The sequence below is a fragment of the Ranitomeya imitator genome, chromosome 7, assembly GCF_032444005.1.
Source record: "Ranitomeya imitator isolate aRanImi1 chromosome 7, aRanImi1.pri, whole genome shotgun sequence".
Classification (NCBI taxonomy): Eukaryota; Metazoa; Chordata; class Amphibia; order Anura; family Dendrobatidae; genus Ranitomeya; species Ranitomeya imitator.
The window spans coordinates 111,598,957-111,623,580 of record NC_091288.1 but is presented as its reverse complement, the minus strand read 5'-3'; the positions used below and the strand labels follow the sequence as shown (position 1 = coordinate 111,623,580).

General features: G+C 43.9%; 1 protein-coding gene across 3 annotated transcripts in view; it reads right to left on the bottom strand.

The window, feature by feature from the left end:
* Positions 1–24,624, bottom strand: part of LOC138644861 (carboxypeptidase O-like) — a 164,955-nt gene that overhangs the window by 115,553 nt on the left and 24,778 nt on the right. For all 3 annotated transcript variants that reach the window (XM_069733750.1, XM_069733751.1, XM_069733749.1), the window contains exons 4-6: positions 18,107–18,221; positions 17,831–17,932; positions 17,557–17,661 (exon numbers count right to left, since the gene is read on the bottom strand). In XM_069733750.1, the coding sequence (XP_069589851.1) occupies positions 17,557–17,661; positions 17,831–17,932; positions 18,107–18,221 (322 nt within the window). The remainder of the gene's footprint in view (positions 1–17,556; positions 17,662–17,830; positions 17,933–18,106; positions 18,222–24,624) is intronic.

The following is a 24,624-nucleotide window of genomic DNA, read 5'->3' as shown; positions in this document are numbered from 1 at the left end:
TGCTAGAAACAGAGTGTAGGTTGAGGCCTACGCTCAAGGCAGTTTAATATCTGTTGTAGTGTGAGAGTGGACGGAGCAGGAGAAATTGCCGGATACACAGCTGGGGAGCAGCTGATGTTACTGAACCCCAATAACACTGCAGCAAGTGTTGACTGTGCTGTTGCCACTTCTGAGCAGCAACTGGCAGTGTTGTAGCCCAGGGATTACAGTTCAGGTGGTAGAAACATGGACACAACAAGAGACTTGGATACTGTTGCCAGCCAATTATTTAATCTGGAAGAGGAGTGGCAAATTCCTGCGAGATCAAGGCCTTGTTCATTTTCAGAAAAGTAAGCCGATCAACATTATCGGAGGATAGTCGCATGCGACGGTCTGTTAGTACACCACCTGCGGCACTAAAGACACGTTCCGATAATACACTAGCAGCAGGGCAAGCCAGCACCTCCAATGCATACTGGCTAAGGTCTGGCCACGTATCCAGCTTAGAGACCCAAAACTTGAAGGGGGAAGAACCGTCTGGGAGTACACTGAGAGGGTAAGACATGTAGTCTGTCACCATCTGACGTAAATGTTGCCTCCTGCTGACTGGAGCCATATGTGATGGTGTTGTCCCTGTCCATGGTGACTGGTCCACGCCTCGGTGGTGAGGTGGACCTTGCTACTGACGGTGTTTAGTAGCGCATGTTTAATGTTTCCCTCCACATGCTTTTGCAGGGCAAGGACGGCTTGCCTGCTGAAATAAAAGCGGCTGGACACGTATTGTGGGAGTGCCAATGCCATGAAGATACGGAAGGTGTCGGTCTCCACCAGCCTGAATGAGAGCATTTCAAGGGACAGTAGTTTTGCAATGCCAGCATTCAGAGCCTGTGCTCGGGGGTGGTTTGCCGAGAATGGCTGCCTTTTCTCCCATGCCTGTGCTGTAGACTGGGCTGGGAGTGTGAGGATGACAGGCAACATAGTGCTTTGGGTGGAGTTACACTGGTTCTCTGTACAACAGTGCCAGAGGTTCTTCCATGGTGATCCTGTGAGGAATCTGAACCAGCTGTGTGCGAGCTGGAGGAAGAGGCTACAACACAAGATGAAGAGGTGGTAGGTGGCACTGTAGGTTGGCCTAGGTCTTCAGTGTGTTTTTGTAACTCCACTGCGTGCTTGGTTTCCACATATTTGTGGTATTGAGGTTGCTGACACTTTTCCCTCTTTTCACTTTCTGATGACACAGCTTGCATTTGACAAAGCAAATGTCATCTGCAACTGTGTCAAAAAAGGACCAGGCACTGCAAGACTTGGGAGCGCCCATTTTGGGTTTTGGAAGAGGCATGCTCCTAATGGGTGCCGAAGTGGAGGCTACAGGAAACCCAGTCTGCCCCCTCCCTTTCCCTCCTTTTTGGGCCGTTCGGGGAATCTCTTCCTCAGAGCTGCTTCCACCACCTTCCTGTACCTCACGCCATGATAGGTCAAAAACCTCATCATCTACACCACCCTCTTCCAACAACCGCTTCTCTTGGGTAGTCTCGGCAGCACAGTACGCACCAGAATGTGGCACCTGAGTCTCATCATAAGATGCGTACTGAGGTGTGCTGACCGTAGGCACTGGCCTACCTGCCTCTTCAGATTCAGATTGACAAAGCAGTTGCGCATCACTGCATACTGCCTCTTCTTCCATTTCTCAAATGCAGCTTGGCTGGCCCCCTCTTTCCAAGCCAAGAGATTCAGAGAACAGAAGTAGAGATGGCTTCTGTCCAGGGCTCTCTGACTGCCTAGGCAATTTGGCAGGCGGTGAAGAGACATATGGGTGCTCTTCAGTGCTCTGGACCTGAGAGGATGTGGCACTAATTGAAGTCGATGCGTTAGCTGCCATCCATCTGACAACAGCTTCAATTTGTTCATCCCACAGCAGTGGGGTACAGCGAGCTCCTACAAATCTGCGCATAAAGGACTGTTCCCTGGTAAAACTGGGGGATGCTGAGTAACTGGTGCCCGCCGCAGGCACAGAATCCCCACATCCTCTCACTGCAGAAACTCCACGCCTATGACCACGTGCCTTACTGCCTGCCTTCTTTATCTTGGTAGACTGATAAAGATAGGCACAAAAGTAGTAAGGGCTTAGTGTGCTTATTTCTGAACAGCTGCTAACAGGTATAATAAACACTATTTTTATAAAGTGTGGACTAGACATTAATATGAGCTAATGTGGCCTACACAACTGTAAAGTGGGGTGTTTGGTGATTTTTATTAAGGTTTTTTTTTTTTACAAAAAAAAATGGATGTGCCCAAAGATGTAAAACCGATATTATCACAAACTTTTTGTAGCTATCTGTTGTGAATTCTGTGGCAGAGCTCCCTCCTGTGGTCACAAGTGGTACTTCGGCTGATTCTCTCTGTGAGCTTTTGTTGGTGGAGGGAAGTGGTACTGCGGCTTCTGAGTTTCCTCCCTCAGGTGATCTGGTGAGGTCGTTAGGTGCTTCTCTACTTAACTCCACCTAATGCTTTGATCCTGGCTTCCTGTCAATGTTCCAGTGTTGGACTTGCTTTTCCCTGGATCATTCCTGTGGCCTGCTGCTCTGCATAGCTAAGTTCTGCTTTGCTATTTGTTTGCTATTTTTTCTGTCCAGCTTGTCTAATTTGTTGCTGGAAGCTCTGGGACGCAAAGGGTGTACCTCCGTGCCGTTAGTTCGGTACGGAGGGTCTTTTTGCCCCCTTTGCGTGGTGTTCTTTAGGGTTTTGTGTAGACCGCAAAGTTACCTTTTCTATCCTCGATCTGTTAAGAAAGTCGGGCCTCACTTTGCTGAATCTATTTCATCTCTACGTTTGTCTTTTCATCTTAACTCACAGTCATTATATGTGGGGGGCTGCCTTTTCCTTTGGGGTATTTCTCTGAGGCAAGGTAGGCTTATTTTCTATCTTCAGGCTAGTTAGTTTCTCAGGCTGTGCCGAGTTGCATAGGCAGAGTTAGGCGCAATCCACGGCTGCCTCTAGTGTTGTTTGGAGAGGATTAGGGATTGCGGTCTGCAGAGTTCCCACGTCTCAGAGCTCGTTCTATGATTTTGGGTTATTGTCAGATCACTGTATGTGCTCTGACCGCTATGTCCATTGTAGTACTGAATTGCCTTTCATAACAGTACAGGAAGTCAAAAGTACTAATGATTCTCAATAGAGGGAAAAAAGAAGTTCTGAGACCATTTTTTTTTCTTTGCACTGTGTTTTGCCTTTTTTTTCCCCTAGACATTTGGGTGGTTCAGTACACAGGTGTAGCGATGGACATTAGAAGTCTGTCTTCATTTGTGGATCAGCTCTCGGCAAGAGTACAAAAGATTCAAGACACTATTGATCAGAAAGCTATGTTGGAACCAAGAATTCCTATTCCTGATTTGTTTTTTGGAGATAGAACTAAGTTTCTGAGTTTCAAAAATAATTGTAAATTATTTCTGGCCTTGAAACCTCGCTCCTCTGGTGATCCAGTTCAACAGGTTTTGATTGTTATTTCTTTTTTGCGCGGCGACCCTCAGGACTGGGCATTTTCTCTTGCGCCAGGAGATCCTGCATTGAGTAATATCGATGCGTTTTTCCTGGCGCTCGGATTGCTGTACGATGAACCTAATTCAGTGGATCAGGCAGAGAAAAATTTGCTGGCTCTTTGTCAGGGTCAGGATGAGATAGAGGTATATTGTCAGAAATTTAGAAAGTGGTCCGTGCTCACTCAATGGAATGAATCTGCGCTGGCAGCTATGTTCAGAAAGGGTCTCTCTGAAGCCCTTAAGGATGTCATGGTGGGATTTCCTATGCCTGCTGGTTTGAATGAGTCTATGTCTTTGGCCATTCAGATCGGTCGACGCTTGCGTGAGCGTAAATCTGTGCACCATTTGGCGGTATTACCTGAGCTTAAACCTGAGCCTATGCAGTGCGATAGGACTTTGACCAGAGTTAAACGGCAAGAACACAGACGTCTGAATGGGCTGTGTTTCTACTGTGGTGATTCCACTCATGCTTTCTCTGATTGTCCTAAGCACACTAAGCGGTTCGCTAGGTCTGCCACCATTGGTACGGTACAGTCAAAATTCCTTCTGTCCGTTACCTTGATCTGCTCTTTGTCATCGTATTCTGTCATGGCATTTGTGGATTCAGGCGCTGCCCTGAATTTGATGGACTTGGAGTATGCTAAGCGTTGTGGGTTTCTCTTAGAGCCCTTGCAGTGTCCTATTCCATCGAGAGGAATTGATGCCTCGCCTTTGGCCAAGAATAAGCCTCAATACTGGACCCAGCTGACCATGTGCATGGCTCCTGCACATCAGGAGGTTATTCGCTTTCTGGTGTTGCATAATCTGCATGATGTGGTCGTGTTGGGGTTGCCATGGCTACAAGCCCATAATCCAGTATTAGATTGGAAATCCATGTCGGTGTCCAGCTGGGGTTGTCAGGGGGTACATCTTTTCTAAGATGGTCCATCTGGTACCCTTGTCTAAATTGCCTTCCTCCTCTGATTTGGTGCCATTGTTCTTCCAGCATGTGGTTCGTTTACATGGCATTCCAGAGAATATAGTTTCTGACAGAGGTTCCCAGTTTGTTTCAAGGTTTTGGCGAGCCTTTTGTGGTAGGAAGGGCATTGACTTGTCTTTTTCCTCGGCTTTCCATCCTCAGACTAATGGCCAGACCGAACGAACCAATCAGACCTTGGAAACATATCTGAGATGCTTTGTTTCTGCCGATCAGGATGACTGGGTGTCCTTTTTGCCTTTGGCTGAGTTCGCCCTTAATAATCGGGCCAGCTCGGCTACCTTGGTTTCGCCATTTTTCTGCAATTCTGGGTTCCATCCTCGTTTCTCTTCAGGACAGGTTGAGTCTTCGGACTGTCCTGGTGTGGATACTGTGGTGGACAGGTTGCAGCAGATTTGGACTCATGTAGTGGACAATTTGACCTTGTCCCAGGAGAATGCTCAACGTTTCGCTAATCGCAGACGCCGTGTGGGTCCGCGACTTCGTGTTAGGGATCTGGTTTGGTTATCTTCTCGTCATATTCCTATGAAGGTTTCCTCTCCTAAGTTTAAACCTCGTTTCATTGGTCCATATAGGATTTCTGAGGTTCTTAATCCTGTGTCTTTTCGTCTGACCCTTCCAGATTCTTTTTCCATACATAACGTATTCCATAGGTCATTGTTGCGGAGATACGTGGCACCTATGGTTCCATCTGTTGATCCTCCTGCCCCGGTTTTGGTGGAGGGGGAATTGGAGTATATTGTGGAGAAGATTTTGGATTCTCGTGTTTCTAGACGGAAACTCCAGTATCTGGTTAAATGGAAGGGTTATGCTCAGGAAGATAATTCCTGGGTTTTTGCCTCTGATGTCCATGCTCCCGATCTTGTTCGTGCCTTTCATGTGGCTCATCCTGGTCGGCCTGGGGGCTCTGGTGAGGGTTCAGTGACCCCTCCTCAAGGGGGGGGTACTGTTGTGAATTCTGTGGCAGAGCTCCCTCCTGTGGTCACAGGTGGTACTTCGGCTGATTCTCTCTGTGAGCTTCTGTTGGTGGAGGGAAGTGGTACTGCGGCTTCTGAGTTTCCTCCCTCAGGTGATCTGGTGAGGTCGTTAGGTGCTTCTCTACTTAACTCCACCTAATGCTTTGATCCTGGCTTCCTGTCAATGTTCCAGTGTTGGACTTGCTTTTCCCTGGATCATTCCTGTGGCCTGCTGCTCTGCATAGCTAAGTTCTGCTTTGCTATTTGTTTGCTATTTTTTCTGTCCAGCTTGTCTAATTTGTTGCTGGAAGCTCTGGGACGCAAAGGGTGTACCTCCGTGCCGTTAGTTCGGTACGGAGGGTCTTTTTGCCCCCTTTGCGTGGTGTTCTTTAGGGTTTTGTGTAGACCGCAAAGTTACCTTTTCTATCCTCGATCTGTTAAGAAAGTCGGGCCTCACTTTGCTGAATCTATTTCATCTCTACGTTTGTCTTTTCATCTTAACTCACAGTCATTATATGTGGGGGGCTGCCTTTTCCTTTGGGGTATTTCTCTGAGGCAAGGTAGGCTTATTTTCTATCTTCAGGCTAGTTAGTTTCTCAGGCTGTGCCGAGTTGCATAGGCAGAGTTAGGCGCAATCCACGGCTGCCTCTAGTGTTGTTTGGAGAGGATTAGGGATTGCGGTCTGCAGAGTTCCCACGTCTCAGAGCTCGTTCTATGATTTTGGGTTATTGTCAGATCACTGTATGTGCTCTGACCGCTATGTCCATTGTAGTACTGAATTGCCTTTCATAACAGCTATCACAAGGCAGGAAGGTAACCTACAATGCAATAGATGAGGTTCCAAAAAATTGGCTAACACTTATCTGGCTGGGGCTGCAGGGCACAAACCTGCAGAAAGGCTCCTCTATCTACTCCTATATAGGGCACGCAGTCTAGCTGGTTACGGATGGAAACACACCACTAATAGGAGAAATCAGGAAAAATGGGCTGCACTAATGAAAAAAAAGGACAATGTATGAGGCAGTGATGCACGCTGAGCGGACTACAACCAGATGTGGCTGCAGAACACACTACAGCGAGAGCTGCACTCACACAAACAGACCTTGCAGACAGCCATGAACGGCACTACAAGGCTGCAGAAAAGCTCCTCTATCTACTCCTATATACTGTTTGTTTGCTATCTAGCTGGATACGGATGGAAGCACAGTAATAGGAGAAATCTGGCATAATGTGCAGCAGCACCAATGCAAAAAAGGACAATGTAACAGTATGAGGCAGTGGCGCATGCTGAGGGAACTACACCAGATGTGGCTGCAGAACACACTGCAGCATGAGCTGCACTCACACACAGAGACCTTGCAGACAGCTGTGAACAGCACTGCAAGGCTGAAAAAAGGTTCTCACACAGCGGTTGCTACAGTAGCCTGGGTAAGGCACAATGAAGCTAATCGCTATCTCAAACTGTCCCTCAGTCAGTACAGCAGCTTCCTGTCACTAACTGAATTCACAGCAGAGTGAACCCAAAATGGCAGCGCGGCTTTTATAGTGCATCATGACATCATTTCAGCAGCCAATCATAGCCATGCCAGTAGTTACATGCCTAACATGCATAACAGGATGTGCCCACACGTCTTAGGATTCCTGATTAGCTGAATTAAATCAAACTGGCTCATAGCATTATGGCAACGTCCGATTCCGGTATCCGATATTGCAAAAGTATCGGAACTCAGTATCGGAATTCGGATACCGCGAATATCGGCCGATACCTGATATTTGTAGTATCGGAATGCTCAACACTAGTTATGATTCATCAGGTGTATATCACATTCACAGAATACAAGCTGCTGTAATAGGAGATTTCCTTCAGGAATTTTTTTTATTTCTATTGACTGGAGGAAGGGAAATATTTGTGCTAAAATGTTCCATGATCCATTCATACAACATTTAAATAAATGCTGTAGTATAGGAAGAAAAAACAGCTTATCACACCCTGCAATTTGAAGTCCTGGTTCAATATGTTCCTGGAATATACTAGTCTAGCTGGTGATTGCGGCAATGTAGAACAGGAGGATAGGATGAAGCTCAGCACAAACTTCCAGTAAATAAAATTCAAAAATTTATTAAGTGAAAAACATGATTTTAAACAAAACCTGACCCGTTTCTGGCACGTCAGTGCAATTAGTCATAGTCATCCCATAACTAAGTGCACTGACATGCCAGAAACGCATCAGGTTTTCTTTTAAATTATGTTTTTCACTTAATAAATTTTTGAATTTCATTTACTAGAAGTTTGTGCTGAGCTTCATCCTACCTGCTTGTGACAAGCGATAGGTGCAATGTAATATGCCACACAGGTAAAGTGTGCAAGTAAAAGATATGCAAGCAATTTAGTGATTACATTGCTTCCAAAACTTTTATTTCCATCCCAAACCAGTATGTAATGTATCAGTCAATTCTTTTATAATGATTTTACATACAGTACAGACCAAAAGTTTGGACACACCTGCTCATTTAAAGATTTTTCTGTATTTTCATGACTATGAAAATTGTACATTCACACTGGGTGTGCCCTGTCAGGTTTAATAAGTGGGATTTCTTGCCTTATAAATGGGGTTGGGACCATCAGTTGTGTTGTGCAGAAGTCTGGTGGATACAAAGCTTATAGTCCTACTGAATAGACTATTAGAATTTGTATTATGGCTAGAAAAAAGGAGCTCAATAAAGAAAAATGAGTGGCCATCATTACTTTAAGAAATAAAGGTCAGTCAGTCCGAAAAATTGGGAAAACTTTGAAAGTGTCCCCAAGTGCAATGGAAAAAACCATCAAGCGCAACAAAGAAACTGGCACACATGAGGATTGCCCCAGGAAAGGAAGACCAAGAGTCACCTCTGCTTCTGAGGATAATTGTATCCGTGTCACCAGCCTCAGAAATCGCAAATTAACAGTAGCTCAGATTAGAGACCAGGTCAATGCCACACAGAGTACTAGCAGCAGACATATTTCTACAACAACCGTTAACAGGAGACTTTGTGAAGCAGGCCTTAATGGTAAAATAGCTGCTAGGAAACCACTGCTAAGGATAGGCAACAAGCAGAAGAGACTTGTTTGGGCTAAATAACACAAGGAATGGACATTAGACTGGTGGAAATATGTGCTTTGGTCTGATGAGTCCAAATTTGAGATCTTTGGTTCCAATCACCGCGTCTTTGTGCGAAGCAGAAAAGGTGAACAGATGGACTCTACATGCCTGGTTCCCAACATGAAGCATGGAGGAGGAGGTGTGATGGTGTGGGGGTGCTTTGCTGGTGACACTGTTGGCGATTTATTCAAAATTGAAGGCATACCGAACCTGCATGGCTACCACAGCATCTTGCAGCGGCATGTTATTCCATCCGGTTTGCGTTTACTTGGACCGTCATTTATTTTTCAACAGGACAATGACCCCAAACACACCTCCAGGCTGTGTAAAGGCTATTTGACCAAGAAGGAGAGTGATGGGGTGCTACGCCAGAGTCAAGGCAAAAGGGTCAGCCAGTGGCGTAGGAAGGGGGGTGCGGGGGGGGCGGTCCGCCCCGGGCGGCACAATGCTGGGGGCGGCCGGCGCTGCAGGAGAAGAAGATGAAAAAAAAAAAAAAAAGACGCCCCTTTAAATCTTCGGGCGGCGCCGTCCGCCGCCACGACCAGGGCCAGCTCCCCCCACCCCCGGGTCCCGCCCCGGGTCCCGCCCCCGCCCCCGCCCCCCGCTCTATACTCACCTCTCCTGGTTCCTGCGGCGCCGGCAGCTGCAGCGTCCTCTGACTCTGCGACGTCTCAGAGCAGAGGGCGCGATGACGTCACTACTGTGCGCGCCGCTCTGCCTCTCTGTCCTGAGCGTCGCAGAGCCGGAGAGACGCTGACTGCACCGGACCTGCGCTGGGAACGGGAGAGGTGAGGATTTTACTTTTTTTTTTTTTTTCTTTATGTCTGACTGGCTGGGGCAATGCTGGACACACTGGGGCAATACTGGAGACCATGGGGCAAATTGCTGGACACACTGGGGCAGTACTGGAGACCATGGGGCAGAATGCTGGACACACTGGGGCAATACAGGAGACCATGGGGCAGATTGCTGGACACACTGGGGCAATACAGGAGACTATGGGGCAGATTGCTGGACACACTGGGGCAATACAGGAGACCATGGGGCAGATTGCTGGACACACTGGGGCAATACAGGAGACCATGGGGCAGATTGCTGGACACACTGGGGCAATACAGGAGACTATGGGGCAGATTGCTGGTCACACTGGGGCAATACTGGAGACCATGGGGCAGAATGCTGGACACACTGGGGCAATACTGGAGACCATGGGGCAGAATGCTGGACACACTGGGGCAATACTGGAGACCATGGGGCAGAATGCTGGACACACTGGGGCAATACTGGAGACCATGGGGCAGAATGCTGGACATACTGGGGCAATACTGGAGACCATGGGGCAGATTGCTGGACACACCGGGGCAATACTGGAGACCATGGGGCAGAATGCTGGACACACTGGGGCAATACAGGAGACCATGGGGCAGATTGCTGGACACACTGGGGCAATACTGGAGACCATGGGGCAGAATGCTGGACACACTGGGGCAGTACAGGAGACTATGGGGCAGAATGCTGGACACACTGAATACTGGAGACCATGGGGCAGATTTCAGGACACATTGAGGCAATGCTGGAGACCCTGGGGCAGACTTCTGGACATACTGGGGCAATACTGGAGACCATGGGGCAGATTGCTGGACACACCGGGGCAATACTGGAGACCATGGGGCAGAATGCTGGACACACTGGGGCAATACAGGAGACCATGGGGCAGATTGCTGGACACACTGGGGCAATACTGGAGACCCTGGGGCAGATTGCTGGACACACTGGGGCAATACTGGAGACCCTGGGGCAGATTTCTGGACATACTGGGGCAATACTGGAGACCATGGGGCAGATTGCTGGACACACCGGGGCAATACTGGAGACCATGGGGCAGAATGCTGGACACACTGGGGCAATACAGGAGACCATGGGGCAGATTGCTGGACACACTGGGGCAATACTGGAGACCCTGGGGCAGATTGCTGGACACACTGGGGCAATACTGGAGACCCTGGGGCAGATTTCTGGACACATTGAGGCAATGCTGGAGACCCTGGGGCAGACTTCTGGACACACCGGGGCAATGCTGGACACTGGGGCAGATTGCTGGACACACTGGGGGTAATATACTGGACACACTGGGGCAATGCTGGACACTGGGGGTAATATGCTGGACACACTGGGGCAGACTGCTGGACACACTGGGGAAAGGCTGGACACTGGGGCAGATTGCTGGACACACTGAGGGCAGATTGCTGGACACACTGGGGGTAATATGCTGGACATACTGGGGCAGATTGCTGGACACACTGGGGGTAATATGCTGGACACACTGGGGCAGATTGCTGGACAACATGGGGGTAATATGCTGGACACACTGGGGCAGATTGCTGGACAACATGGGGGTAATATGCTGGACACACTGGGGGCAGGACTTGAGGCATGGGCAGAATGTAGATACGGGGCATGATTGGAGACACGGGGCAGGATTGGATCATGGGGCAGGACGGATACGATGGAGGCTGGTGGGGCAGGATGGGGAGATCATATGGGGTAGAATGGATACTCATGAGGGCAGGATACGACAACATATGGCTGGAGCCAGGAATGAGATAAACGGGGCCAGGGTGGGGAATATTATTACCATAGGGGATAATTAAGGGATATTATTACTGCAGTGATGTATTTATTTTATTTTTTGAGTATACTGTTTTAAATGGGGGGGCGGTCCGGTTACTGTGCAGAGTGACACTATATCACCTTTTTTTCTTCATGTGGTGTAATGTAGAAGTTGTGAAAAATTAAGTAATGTGTTCTGCAAGCGGAGCTCGAGATAACTGTGTTATTTCCTGCAGAAACGAGTCCTGGCTGGAAGGAATGATGGCGGTCTGTGCTGGATGAAAGATGAAGGACTTCACCTAGAGACGTCACTGGTGAGTCAGTGTTACCTATACACTGACACTATACACTGTATACTATATAGAGGTCCTGTGTATAATGTCACCAGTGATCTCTGTATTACCTCTACACAGACACTGCATACTAAGTACAGATCTCCTGTGAATACTGGCACTTATGGTGATAGTATTGTGGTTTTTTTTTTATTACTGATCAGTATTGTAGTATTCAGTCACTATGTGGTGGTAATATGTGGTCTGGAAATGGTGCGGTGGTATTTGTCCCTTGTATGTAGTATTATTCGGTCACTATGTGGCCTGGTCATGGTGTGGTGGTATTAAGTCACAGGTGTGGCATGTGGGGGTGACACCATTAGGCCCAGTTTAAGTTCTACAAAACAGGAAAACCATTTTTGGTAACCTTTGTGTGTATTGAGCTGGGGGGGGGGGGCGCCAAACTCGGGATCAGCCCCGGGCGGCAAAAGCTCTAGCTACGCCTCTGGGGTCAGCAAGTGCTAAGCATCTCTGGGAACTCCTTCAAGATTGCTGGAAGACCATTCCCGATGACTACCTCTTGAAACTCATCAGGAGAATCCTAAGAGTGTGCAAAGCAGTCATCAAAGCAAAATGTGGCTACTTTGAAGAACCTTGAATATAAGACATAATTTCAGTTGTTTCACCCTTTTTTGTTAAGTATATAATTCCACATGTGTTAATTCATAATTTTAATGCCTTCAGTGTGAATGTACAATTTTCATAGTCCTGACAATACCGAAAAATCTTTAACCCCTTTCTGTCATTGGACGTACTATTCCGTCCATGTGGGGTGGACCCTACTTCCCAAGGACGGAATAGTACGTCCAGCGCGATCAGCCGTACTCACGGGGGGAGCGCGGCCGATCGCGGTCGGGTGTCAGCTGACTATCGCAGCTGATATCCGGCACTATGTGCCAGGAGCGGTCACGGACCGCCCCCGTCACATTAACCCCCAGCACACTGTGATCAAACATGATCACAGTGTTCCGGCGGTATAGGGAAGCATCGCGCAGGGAGGGGCCTCCCTGCAGGCTTCCCTAAAACCCCTTGGAGCAACGCGATGTGATCGCGTTGCTCCGAGGGTCTCTTACCTCCTCATCCCTGCAGCAGGCCCTGATCCAAAATGGCCACGGCGTCCAGGTCCTGCAGGGAGGTGGCTTCACTGCACCTGCTGTGCAAAAAAATACCTAAATAAATAATAAAAAAAATATATTACATATAGATTCCTTTATCTAATACATTCCTTTATCTAAAGAAAAAAAACAAAACAATAAAAGTACACATATATAGTATTGCCGCATCCGTAATGACCCGACCTATAAAACTGTCCCACTAGTTAACCCCTTCAGCGAACACCGTAAAAAAAAAAAATATCGAGGCAAAAAGCAACCCTTTATTATCATACTGCCGAACAAAAAGTGGAATCATACGCGACTAAAAAGATGGATATAAATAACCATGGTACCGATGAAAATGTCATCTTGTCCCGCAAAAAACGAGCCGCAATACAGCATCATCAGCAAAAAAATTAAAAAGTTATAGTCCTCAGAATAAAGCGATGCAAAAATAATTATTTTTTCTATGAAATAGTTTTTATCATATAAAAGCACCAAAACATCAAAAAATATAAATGAGGTATCGCTGTAATTGCTCCTTCCCTTCCGAGCTCTGCCGTGCGCCCAAAAAGTGGTCATCCCCCCCACACATGGGGTACCAGCATACTCAGGAAAAATTGGACAACAACTTTTGGGGTCCAATTTCTCCTGTTACTCTTCTAAAAATAAAAACTTGGGGGCTAAAAAATCTTTTTTGTGGAAAACAAAATATTTTTTTATTTTCACAACTCTGCATTATAAACTTCTTTGAAGCACTTGGGCATTCAAAGTTCTCACCACACATCTAGATAAGTTCCTTGGGGGGTCTAGTTTCCAATATGGGGTCACTTGTGGTTTTTTTTACTGTTTAGGTACATCAGGGGCTCTGCAAAAGCAAAATAACGCCCGCAGACCATTCTATCAAAGTCTGCATTCCAAATGGCGCTCCTTCCCTTCCAAGCTCTGCCATGTGCCCAAACGGTGGTTTCTCCCCCACATTTTGGGTATCAACGTATTCAGGACAAATTGGACAACAACATTTGGGGTTCAATTTCAACTGTTACCCTTGGAAAAATACAAAACTGGGGGCTAAAAAATAATTTTTGGGGGAAAAAATTGATTTTTTATTTTTACAGCTCTGCGTTATAAACTGTAGTGAAACACTTGGGGGTTCAAAGTTCTCACAACACATCTTGATATGTTCCTTGAGGGATCTAGTTTCCAATATGGGGCCACTTGGGGGTTTCTACTGTTTAGGTACATTAGGAGCTCTGCAACCGCCATGTGACGCCTGCAGACCATTCCATCTAAGTCTGCATTCCAAATGGAGCTCCTTCCATTCCGAGCTCTGTCATGCGCCCCAAACAGTGGTTCCCCCCCACGTGGGGTATCAGCGTACTCGGGACAAATTGGACAACAACTTTTCCAATTTCTCCTGTTACCCTTGGGAAAATACAAAACTGGGGGCTAAAAATATTTTTTGTGGGGAAAAAAAAGAATTTTTATTTTCACGGCTCTGCGTTATAAACTGTAGTGAAACACTTGGGAGTTCAAAGCTCTCACAACACATCTAGATTAGTTCCTTAGGGGGTTTACTAAAATGGTGTCACTTGTGGGGGGTTTCAATGTTTAGGAACATCAGTGGCTCTCCAAACGCAACATGGCGTCCCATCTCAATTCCAGTCAATTTTGCATTGAAAAGTTAAATGGCGCTCTTTCCCTTCCGAGCCCTGCCAAGCGCCCAAACAGTGGATTACCCCCACATATGGGGTACCAGTGTACTCAGGACAAATTGTACAACAACTTTTGGGGTCCAATTTCTTCTCTTACCCTTGAGAAAATAAAAAATCGGGGGAAAAAATATCATTTTTGTGAAAAAAATATGATTTTTTATTTTTACGACTGCATTATAAACTTCTGTGAAGCACTTGGTGGGTCAAAGTGCTCACCACACATCTAGATAAGTTCCTTAGGGGGTCTATCTACTTTCCAAAATGGTGTCACTTGTGGGGGTTTCAATGCTTAGGCACATCAGTGGCTCTCCAAACGCAACATGGCATCCCATCTCAATTCCAGTAAATTTTGCATTGAAAGTCAAACGGCGCTCCTTCCCTTCTGAGCTCTCCCTTGCACCCAAACAGTGGTTTACCCTCACATATGGGGTATCAGCGTACTCAGGACAAATTGTACAACAACTTATGGGGTCCATTTTCTCCTGTTACCCTTGGTAAAATAAAACAAATTGGAGCTGAAATAAAGTTTTGGTGAAAAAAATTTACATTTCATTTTTGTTTAAACATTCCAAAAATTCCTGTGAAAAACCTGAAGGGTTAATAAACTTCTTGAATATGATTTTGAGCACCTTGAGGGGTGCAGTTTTTAGAATGGCGTAACACTTGGTTATTTTCTTTATATAGATCCCTCAAAATGACTTCAAATTAGATGTGGTCCCTAAAAAAAAATGGTGCTGTAAAAATGAGAAATTGCTGGTCAACTTTTAACCCATATAACTCCCTAACAAAAAAAAAATTTTGGTTCCAAAATTGTGCTGGTGTAAAGTAGCCATGTGGGAAATGTTACTTATTAAGTACTTGAAGTGACATATCTCTGTGATTTAATTGCATAAAAATTCAAAGTTGGAAAATTGCGAAATTTTCAAAATTTTCACCAAATTTCTATTTTTTTCACAAATAAACGCAGATATTATCAAAGAAATTTTACCACTATCATGAAGTACAATATGTCTTGAGAAAACAATGTCAGAATTACCGGGATCCCTTGAAGCTTCCCAGAGTTATAACCTCATAAAGGGACAGTGATCAGAATTGTAAAAATTGGCCCGGTCATTAATGTGCAAACCACCCTTGGGGGTAAAGGGGTTAAATGAGAAGGTGTGTCCAAACTTTTGATCTGTACTGTATGTTGGGCTGTCGATTGGCTTCTGATACAGGGATGTTTCTATTTCATTGTTCTGCAGCTTAATGTCCCATTAGGCCTCTGGCGTACTACCGCTACATTGATGATATTTTAATCATCTGGATGGTTCCATGAACAGTTTAATCAATTTCATCCCACCATCAACTTAACAGTCAACTACTCCTGCACTGAAATTAACTTTTTGGACACCATCATTAAGGGCCGTCTACCGCTGACATCACTAAGCACGCACAGACTCCTCGCCGGACCCGCAGTGAACTGACAGCATGGGAAAGTGATCAGAAACTTTCCCACGCTAATGAGTTAATGTCTGGTCAGTTGGGGAGGCTGTGCAGGCTGCTTTTTATTCATTCCTCCACAGTTTACAGCCTGGCCGGTGGCATTAGCACCGCCCCGGGTTGTAAGCTATTTAATAACCCCTTGAGATGGATTTCTGCGTGGGACTTGACTGCACAGCGGACAGTTATGGGATATTGTTGCTTTTTTATTTTGGATTTTTTTTTTACAGATGAACGAGGGCTTCGCTTGTATTGAGAGTGTAATAAAGATGTTAAACCTGTGTGTTTCATTATTTCATTAAAAGACTTTATTCTTAATGTGTGTGTGTGTCTTTTTAACCCTTTCATACTATTGGATTAATAATGGATAGGTGTCTTATTGACACCTCTCCATTATTAAACAGGCTTAATGTCACCTTACAATAGCAAGGTGATAGTAACCCCTTATTACCCCATATGCCACTGGCACAGGGCAATGGGAAGAGAGAGGCTAAGTGCTGGAATAGGCACATCATACAGATGCGCCTTTTCTGGGGTGGCTGGGGGCAGATTTTTTTAGCCAGGGAGGGCAATAACCATGGTCCCTCTCTAGGCAATTAATATCTGTCCTCAGTCACTTAGCTTTCCCTCTCTGGCAGAGAAAATTGTGCGGGAGCCCATGCCAGTTTTTTCCGTGAATTAATCCCTTAATTTAATACCTACAGCTCCAAAATTTTACACACACTCACACTACTAACATTATTAGTGAGGGACATATATAAATCTAACGGATATGCAATGGTTTACTGTATGTAAACCATGTCTCATATCCTGCTGGGTTCTATAAAGATGTAGCAAAAGCCGACAAATTAACTACCGACTATTCTGTTATCTATCTCTCTATGAAATATAAATACATATATTTATATATGTGTCTCACTGACATATATATATATATATATATACAGTCTATCTATCTATATAGACTGCATATATGTTTTCAAGAATATTTGAGCCCATGGATCGATTATATGTCCATTTTGCAAGTCAGCGAGAAAATCTCGCCATACAGATGTCATACGGATGTCATATGGATGCTTACATGCGAGAAAATCGCATCCTCGCACTGCCCACGGATGACTTACGGATCACTGTTCAGGGAACATTTCTGCGATTCTCGTCCGTGTAAAACGAACCTTTTTTTATACGTTGTGTGTGACTCCAGCCTTTTGTAAAATGTATTTTGCCGGTTAGATGCTGTCAAGAAGCAGTGAGGCAGTCCTTCCTACCCATAGCAAAGCAATCTCACATGCAACAGTTGTATTACCCTGGGATGGATACATAGAACAGAATGATTCTGTGTAAAAGCATATTATGGGTCCTTTGCTTTCCAATATCTCTTTAAGTGCCGACGTATGAATTTCTAATAAATTACTAATAATTAAGAGCCAAGATAAAGAGGAAAGTTTCACATTAAACTGATAGGGTAATTAGCACACAGTATATGAGCCTTGGGAAACATATTGTGATATTAGTATAATAGTGTCATGGTATTTTCAATGTGAATATCACTGCAACATTCATTTCCATCCCTCCATATTTTCTACCTCATTGCACACTATTGAAATAATATATATATATATATATATACATATATATATATATATAGAGAGAGAGAGAGAGAGAGAGAACAAAAATGTTTTATTTTTATTTAAAAACAAAAATGTTTTATTTTTATTTAAAAAGAATAAATTTACCTCTTTCACAAACCACTGACAAAAAGCAACAGAAATCCATTCTCTGGCATGAAATCCACAGTCTATAAACATAATTTTCTTTCTCTTATCTGATGGGTAGCCAATCTGTAAATGTATGCAAATGAAATAGATTTTAGATTTCAAACATTATCATATTTCTGAGGGTTAATATTATCAACATGGTATAATGTTGTTATCCATGAAATATTCAATATTCTTCTCTTCATAATTTAATTATTGTTTAGTACAGGTAAAGAAGTAGTTTAGTACTCACTCTGAAATAATATATTGATCGGCGTTCATAGGTTTGTCCTAAAAAAATTTTTGTCACCACGTCACTATGTTTCTCGTTAATTTGTTCCATCCATTCATAAATCTATCAATAAAAGAAAATCTGTAAATATTTGCTCCAACTCTACATGACAAAATAGCCCACGTATAATAAATGAAGTACGTTTATTACCCCTTGTCACAGAGAAACTAGAATTTGATATTTTCCATATTTTAGTGGGACAATAAAGCTTGTACTTCAACATTATTCCATTCTTACCTCATCCATCGGGTGATACCGAGTGTAGTTATAACTTTCTAAAGACACGGCTCTAGTATTTATATTATTGATGGTATATAAATCCACAAGTTTTTGTACATTGTCAATCAGCACACTGCAAATAAAAAAGAAATATTTAGTACTAGAAAATAGAAATACATTACTAATTCTAACTAAACATATAGTAAATAAATTACAGAGATGTACAAAATACAGGCTCATGTGGATGAGAGTATAAATTGGATATTCACTGTTAAATTTTTGATTGGAGAGTAAACAGAAAGCACACTGACCCATGTTATTCAATAGGGTTGCTCAGATAATGTGAGAAAAAAAAATGGAAGCACGCATTATTCTCTTCCGAGTCTAGGATGATAGTCACTAAGTGATGAGCGAATATACTCGTTACTTGAGAGTTCCTGAGCACGCACGGGTGTCCTCCGAGTATTTGTAAGTACTCGGAGATTTAGTTTTCATTGCCTCAGATGAATGATTTACAGCTACTAGCCAGCATAAGTACATGTGGGGGTTGCCTGGTTGCTAGGGAATCCCCACATGTAATCAAGCTGTCTAGTAGCTGTAAATCATTCATCTGCTGCATGGAAATCTAAATCTCCGAGCACTTACAAATACTCGGCGGATGCATGAGCGTGCTAAGGAAATTTCGAGTAACAAGTATATTCGCTCATCACTAATAGTCACTAGTGATGAGCGAATATACTCGTTGCTCGAGATTTCCCGAGCATGCTTGGGGGGTCTCCGAGTATTTGTAAATGTTCGAAGATTTAGTTTTTGTTGAAGCAGCTGCATGATTTACAGCTACTAGCCAGCCTGAGTACATATGGGGGTTGCCTGGTTGCTAGGGAATCTCCACATGTAATCAAGCTGGCTAACAGATGTAAATCATTCAGCTGCGGTGATGAAAACTAAATCTCCGAGCACTAAAAAATACTCGGAGGACACCCGAGCATGCTTGCGAAATCTCGAGTAACGAGTATCCTCGCTCATGACTAATAGTCACCCATTCAAAAATTCAGATCCAGCACAGAACATTCAAGAAGCACTCGATTTTTACAGAAACATTATTATAACATACATAGGAAACTATATTTGTACATGCACATTTTTTTTAATATAGATTAGGGATGAGCAAAGTGCTTGGTGATACTCGGTTGTTACTCAAGTATCATGGTGCTTGGATGTACTTTTTACTAGAGATGAGAAGACCTTTCAAGGTTCGGTTCGTTCTATGAACATGTTCACCGAACATGTTCATAGAACGGTTGGATGAAAATACCCTGACCCCATTGACTTTGATGGGAGGCAAAATCAAACACATAGACAGCATCTTTTTTTTTTTTTTTGGGGGGGGGGCAAACTGCCCAAACAGCTAAAATTTGAGGGAGACACTTGGAAAAGTAGAATCAATTGACCTATTAATTGCGCTATAGATAAATAATAAAAAAAATTGATGTGGACTCCCCTGTATTTTTGAAAACCAGCAAGGCAAAACTGACAGCTGTGGGTTGCAACCCTCAGTTGTCAGCATTAGCAAGACTGGTTATCAAGAATAGAGGAATACCCATGCTGTTTTTAATTATTTAATTAAATAATGTAAAAAAAAACGGCATGGGATCCCCCTAGTTTTGATAACCACCCAAACTAAAGCTGACAGCTGGGGGTTGGTATTCTCAGGCTGCTAAGAGGCCATGGATATTCCCCCCCCCAGCCTAAAAATAGAAACCTGCTGCCGACCCAGAAAAGACACATCTATTAAACTCAATCCAGAAAAATGTTCACAGACCACATAACACTGTTTGTCTGAGAAATAGAAGCCTACAATATTTTTAAAAGCTTTTTATCAGTGTTAGAGATGGTAGAATTGTTCACAGACCACATGACACTGTATGGCTGAGAAATTGAACTATACCAAATTTTTAAAAGCTTCTTGGGTACATTTAAATTCTATGTAAGCATCCAAAAACTTGTTCCAAATTTATCTGTGTTGTATAGCTCGCCCATTGGTATTACATCTTCTTGGGTACATTTAGTTGTTATAAGTGCATGAAAAAGTGTTTGCCCCTTCCAGAATTCCTATTCTTTTGCTTTTTGTCACACTTAAATATTATATATCACAAAACAAATGTAAATATTAGACAAAGATAGCACAAGTAAACACAAAATTCAGTTTTTAAATGAAGGTCTTTATTATTAAGGGAAGAAGAAATCCAAACCTACAGGGCCCTGTGTGAAAAAGTGATTGCCTTCACTCTTTAAGACATAAATTAACTGTGGATTATCACGTCTTTGGGAAGATGAATTCAAATTGCCTAGCCACATGCAGGCAATGACACTTTACAACCTCCGAACACTCCACAGGACCTTTTGTCAGCAGAGTAGATACTAACTGTTTCTACGTGGGGATACTCACTTACTGTCTAAAAGAAGGTGAACAGCGCTCCAGCCGGGTGTCGTAGTATCAAAGAAATCTTTATTAATCCATGAAGACGCAACGTTTCGACCAGGAGACTGGTCGAAACGTTGCGTCTTCATGGATTAATAAAGATTTCTTTGATACTACGACACCCGGCTGGAGCGCTGTTCACCTTCTTCTGGACTATTTGGAATATCCAGGTTGGTTCCCTGGACAAGGAACGAGCGCCCTTTTGAGCGAGTGCTGTTAGCCTTACCTTTTTTCTACTACACTCACTTACTGTCTGTCTGGTTGGTCCCGTTGACTTCATAGGAGTGGTTTCTGCACTGACTCGCTAGAACATATTGAGCATACATTTCTATGTATTTTCATTGCTGATTACTTGTCCTGCTACACATATACTCTTTACTGCTGTCATGTGTTGATTGCCTTGCATGTATATATGCTACTTCATAGGTCGGGAACTATTTGTTGCATATTATGGTATAAGGGCATTGCTTACATTAGCTCATTTAGAGATGGGGTGTTGTTATTGTTGATTTTTAAATGTTTTTAACCATGCTTGTGCTCTACATGACAATAAAGTAGTTTTGTGTGCATTTTTGCATCTCTGGTGTGCACATGTATATGTATTAGTTCTGTTCTCCTCTATTTCCATAGCCACATGCAGGCGTGATTACTGCAACACTTGTTCTCAATCAAGAAAGCACTTAAATAGGACGTGTCTGACAAAGTGAAATAGACAAAAGTTCCTCAAAAGCTAGACATCATGCTGCGATCTAAAGAAATTCTGGAACAAATGAGAAACAAAGTAACTGAGATCTATCAGTCTGGAAAAGGTTATAAAGCCATTTCTGAAGCAGGTGAAAATTTGGTTTTATTTTTTTATGCCATTCTTCATATTGTAGAAGTGAATAGGCAACTTTCTTCTTTGGGTTGGTGTGATTACAGCGATAGCAGATTGATTTTTTTTTTTAATGTTTGGCTGCTGCCACACACTCAAAGATGCTTTTCAAATAAGACTAGGTGGGTGAGGGAAGGGTGTAATACTTCTCAGTGGCGGACAATGACAGCTTTGAGCACTTGTGTAAGAAGTGTGTCTGGGCCCCCTTCCTGCCCAGCATGCTGCTTATGATGAAGGCAATCTGGCTCCGAGCAACAAGCCAGATTGCCCTCACTATCAAAGCCCTGGTTAAGATTTGGTTCTGCTGGTTCCAGCGCAGTCAGACTTGCAGTCAGGGTAGTGTTGCTGTGTCAGTGAATAGAATACTGCAGACGCGGCTGACTCTCTAGTTGGCACATGGCAGAAAGTGTGCGAAGCGACTCCTTGTGGTTACGTGATAACTGCTGGAACCAGAAGGGCCCAATCATGTATGCATTTATATTACATGTATATTATATGTCTGATATCTGATAGTATGCTACAAATACAGTGGGGCAAAAAAGTATTTAGTCAGTCAGCAATAGTGCAAGTTCCACCACTTAAAAAGATGAGAGGCGTCTGTAATTTACATCATAGGTAGACCTCAACTATGGGAGACAAACTGAGAAAAAAAAATCCAGAAAATCACATTGTCTGTTTTTTTAACATTTTATTTGCATATTATGGTGGAAAATAAGTATTTGGTCAGAAACAAAATTTCATCTCAATACTTTGTAATATATCCTTTGTTGGCAATGACAGAGGCCAAACGTTTTCTGTAAGTCTTCACAAGGTTGCCACACACTGTTGTTGGTATGTTGGCCCATTCCTCCATGCAGATCTCCTCTAGAGCAGTGATGTTTTTGGCTTTTCGCTTGGCAACACGGACTTTCAACTCCCTCCAAAGGTTTTCTATAGGGTTGAGATCTGGAGACTGGCTAGGCCACTCCAGGACCTTGAAATGCTTCTTACGAGGCCACTCCTTCGTTGCCCTGGCGGTGTGCTTTGGATCATTGTCATGTTGAAAGACCCAGCCACGTTTCATCTTCAATGCCCTTGCTGATGAAAGGAGGTTTGCACTCAAAATCTCACGATACATGGCCCCATTCATTCTTTCATGTACCCGGATCAGTCGTCCTGGCCCCTTTGCAGAGAAACAGCCCCAAAGCATGATGTTTCCACCACCATGCTTTACAGTAGGTATGGTGTTTGATGGATGCAACTCAGTATTCTTTTTCCTCCAAACACGACAAGTTGTGTTTCTACCAAACAGTTCCAGTTTGGTTTCATCAGACCATAGGACATTCTCCCAAAACTCCTCTGGATCATCCAAATGCTCTCTAGCAAATTTCAGACGGGCCCGGACATGTACTGGCTTAAGCAGTGGGACACGTCTGGCACTGCAGGATCTGAGTCCATGGTGGCGTAGTGTGTTACTTATGGTAGGCCTTGTTACATTGGTCCCAGCTCTCTGCAGTTCATTCACTAGGTCCCCCCGCGTGGTTCTGGGATTTTTGCTCACCGTTCTTGTGATCATTCTGACCCCACGGGGTGGGATTTTGTGTGGAGCCCCAGATCGAGGGAGATTATCAGTGGTCTTGTATGTCTTCCATTTTCTAATTATTGCTCCCACTGATTTCTTCACTCCAAGCTGGTTGGCTATTGCAGATTCAGTCTTCCCAGCCTGGTGCAGGGCTACAATTTTGTTTCTGGTGTCCTTTGACAGCTCTTTGGTCTTCACCATAGTGGAGTTTGGAGTCAGACTGTTTGAGGGTGTGCACAGGTGTCTTTTTATACTGATAACAAGTTTAAACAGGTGCCATTACTACAGGTAATGAGTGGAGGAATGAGGAGACTCTTAAAGAAGAAGTTACAGGTCTGTGAGAGCCAGAAATCTTGATTGATTGTTTCTGAACAAATACTTATTTTCCACCACAATATGCAAATAAAATGTTAAAAAAACAGACAATGTGATTTTCTGGATTTTTTTTTCTCAGTTTGTCTCCCATAGTTGTAAATTACAACGTAATGTAAATTACAGACGCCTCTCATCTTTTTAAGTGATGGAACTTGCACTATTGCTGACTGACTAAATACTTTTTTTGCCCCATTGTAAAACTATGTAATAGGGTAGTAGACTGCACTATTCCATACAACAGTATCATGTAAAAGACGAACTACAGGTAGAGCCCCCACACAGCTCTCCCTATATGTAGTATGTGCCCCACATAGCCTCCTATATACAGTGTGAGCCCTCACAGAGCCCCTTATATACATCAGGAGCTCTCACAGAGCCCCCTATATAGAGCAAGAGCCCTCACAGAGTCTCCTATTTACAGCAGGAGCCTTCACTGAGTCTTCTGAATACAGTAGGAGCTCTCACAGCGCCCCCTATTTACAGCAGGGGCCCTCACAAAGTATCTTATACACAGCAGGAGCCCTCACAGAGTCTTCTATATACACCATGATTTCCCACACAGCCCCTTATATACAGTATGAGCCATCATATATCGTCTATATAAAGGAACATATCACTCACACACATTTAAAAAAAAAAAAAAAAACATACCTCGCTCCCATTCCCTGGCGCTTTGCTCCAGTCTTTGCTGTGTGCACTGACTCTCGGCACAGCAGAATTTATGTAGTGACATCATCGCGTCTGCGGTCTGTCTCACATGCTGTGACTGGTGGAAGGAGTCGGTGGTTCTGGCCTCCACCATTATATTCATGGCTATGTGCATCCTGAAGATGCAGATAACAGTGAAATTTGGATGCCGGTGGGCCGTATGGTGCAGCCTGCAGACCAGTGTTTTTGGGTGTTTGGCTATCACAGATAGCTTGGTCTGATTTCCACATTTTGCACAGGTCTGTTATACTGTATATGAGCCATATACTAATCTGTGTACTGGGTGTCATATACTATACCAGTGATGGCGAACCTTTTAGAGACCGAGTGCTCAAACGGCAATCTAAAACCCACTTATTTATTGCAAAGTGGCAACACGGCAATTTAACCAGAATACTGAGGTTTTAGATAAGAAAAACTCCTACATTAGCGTGCTATAGTGTCTACAGCAAATAGGTACTAACCACTGATTGCAGTGGAGGTCTGTTCTTGAGAATGAAGGGGATTTGTATTCAAAAGTAAAATTGACAAGATGT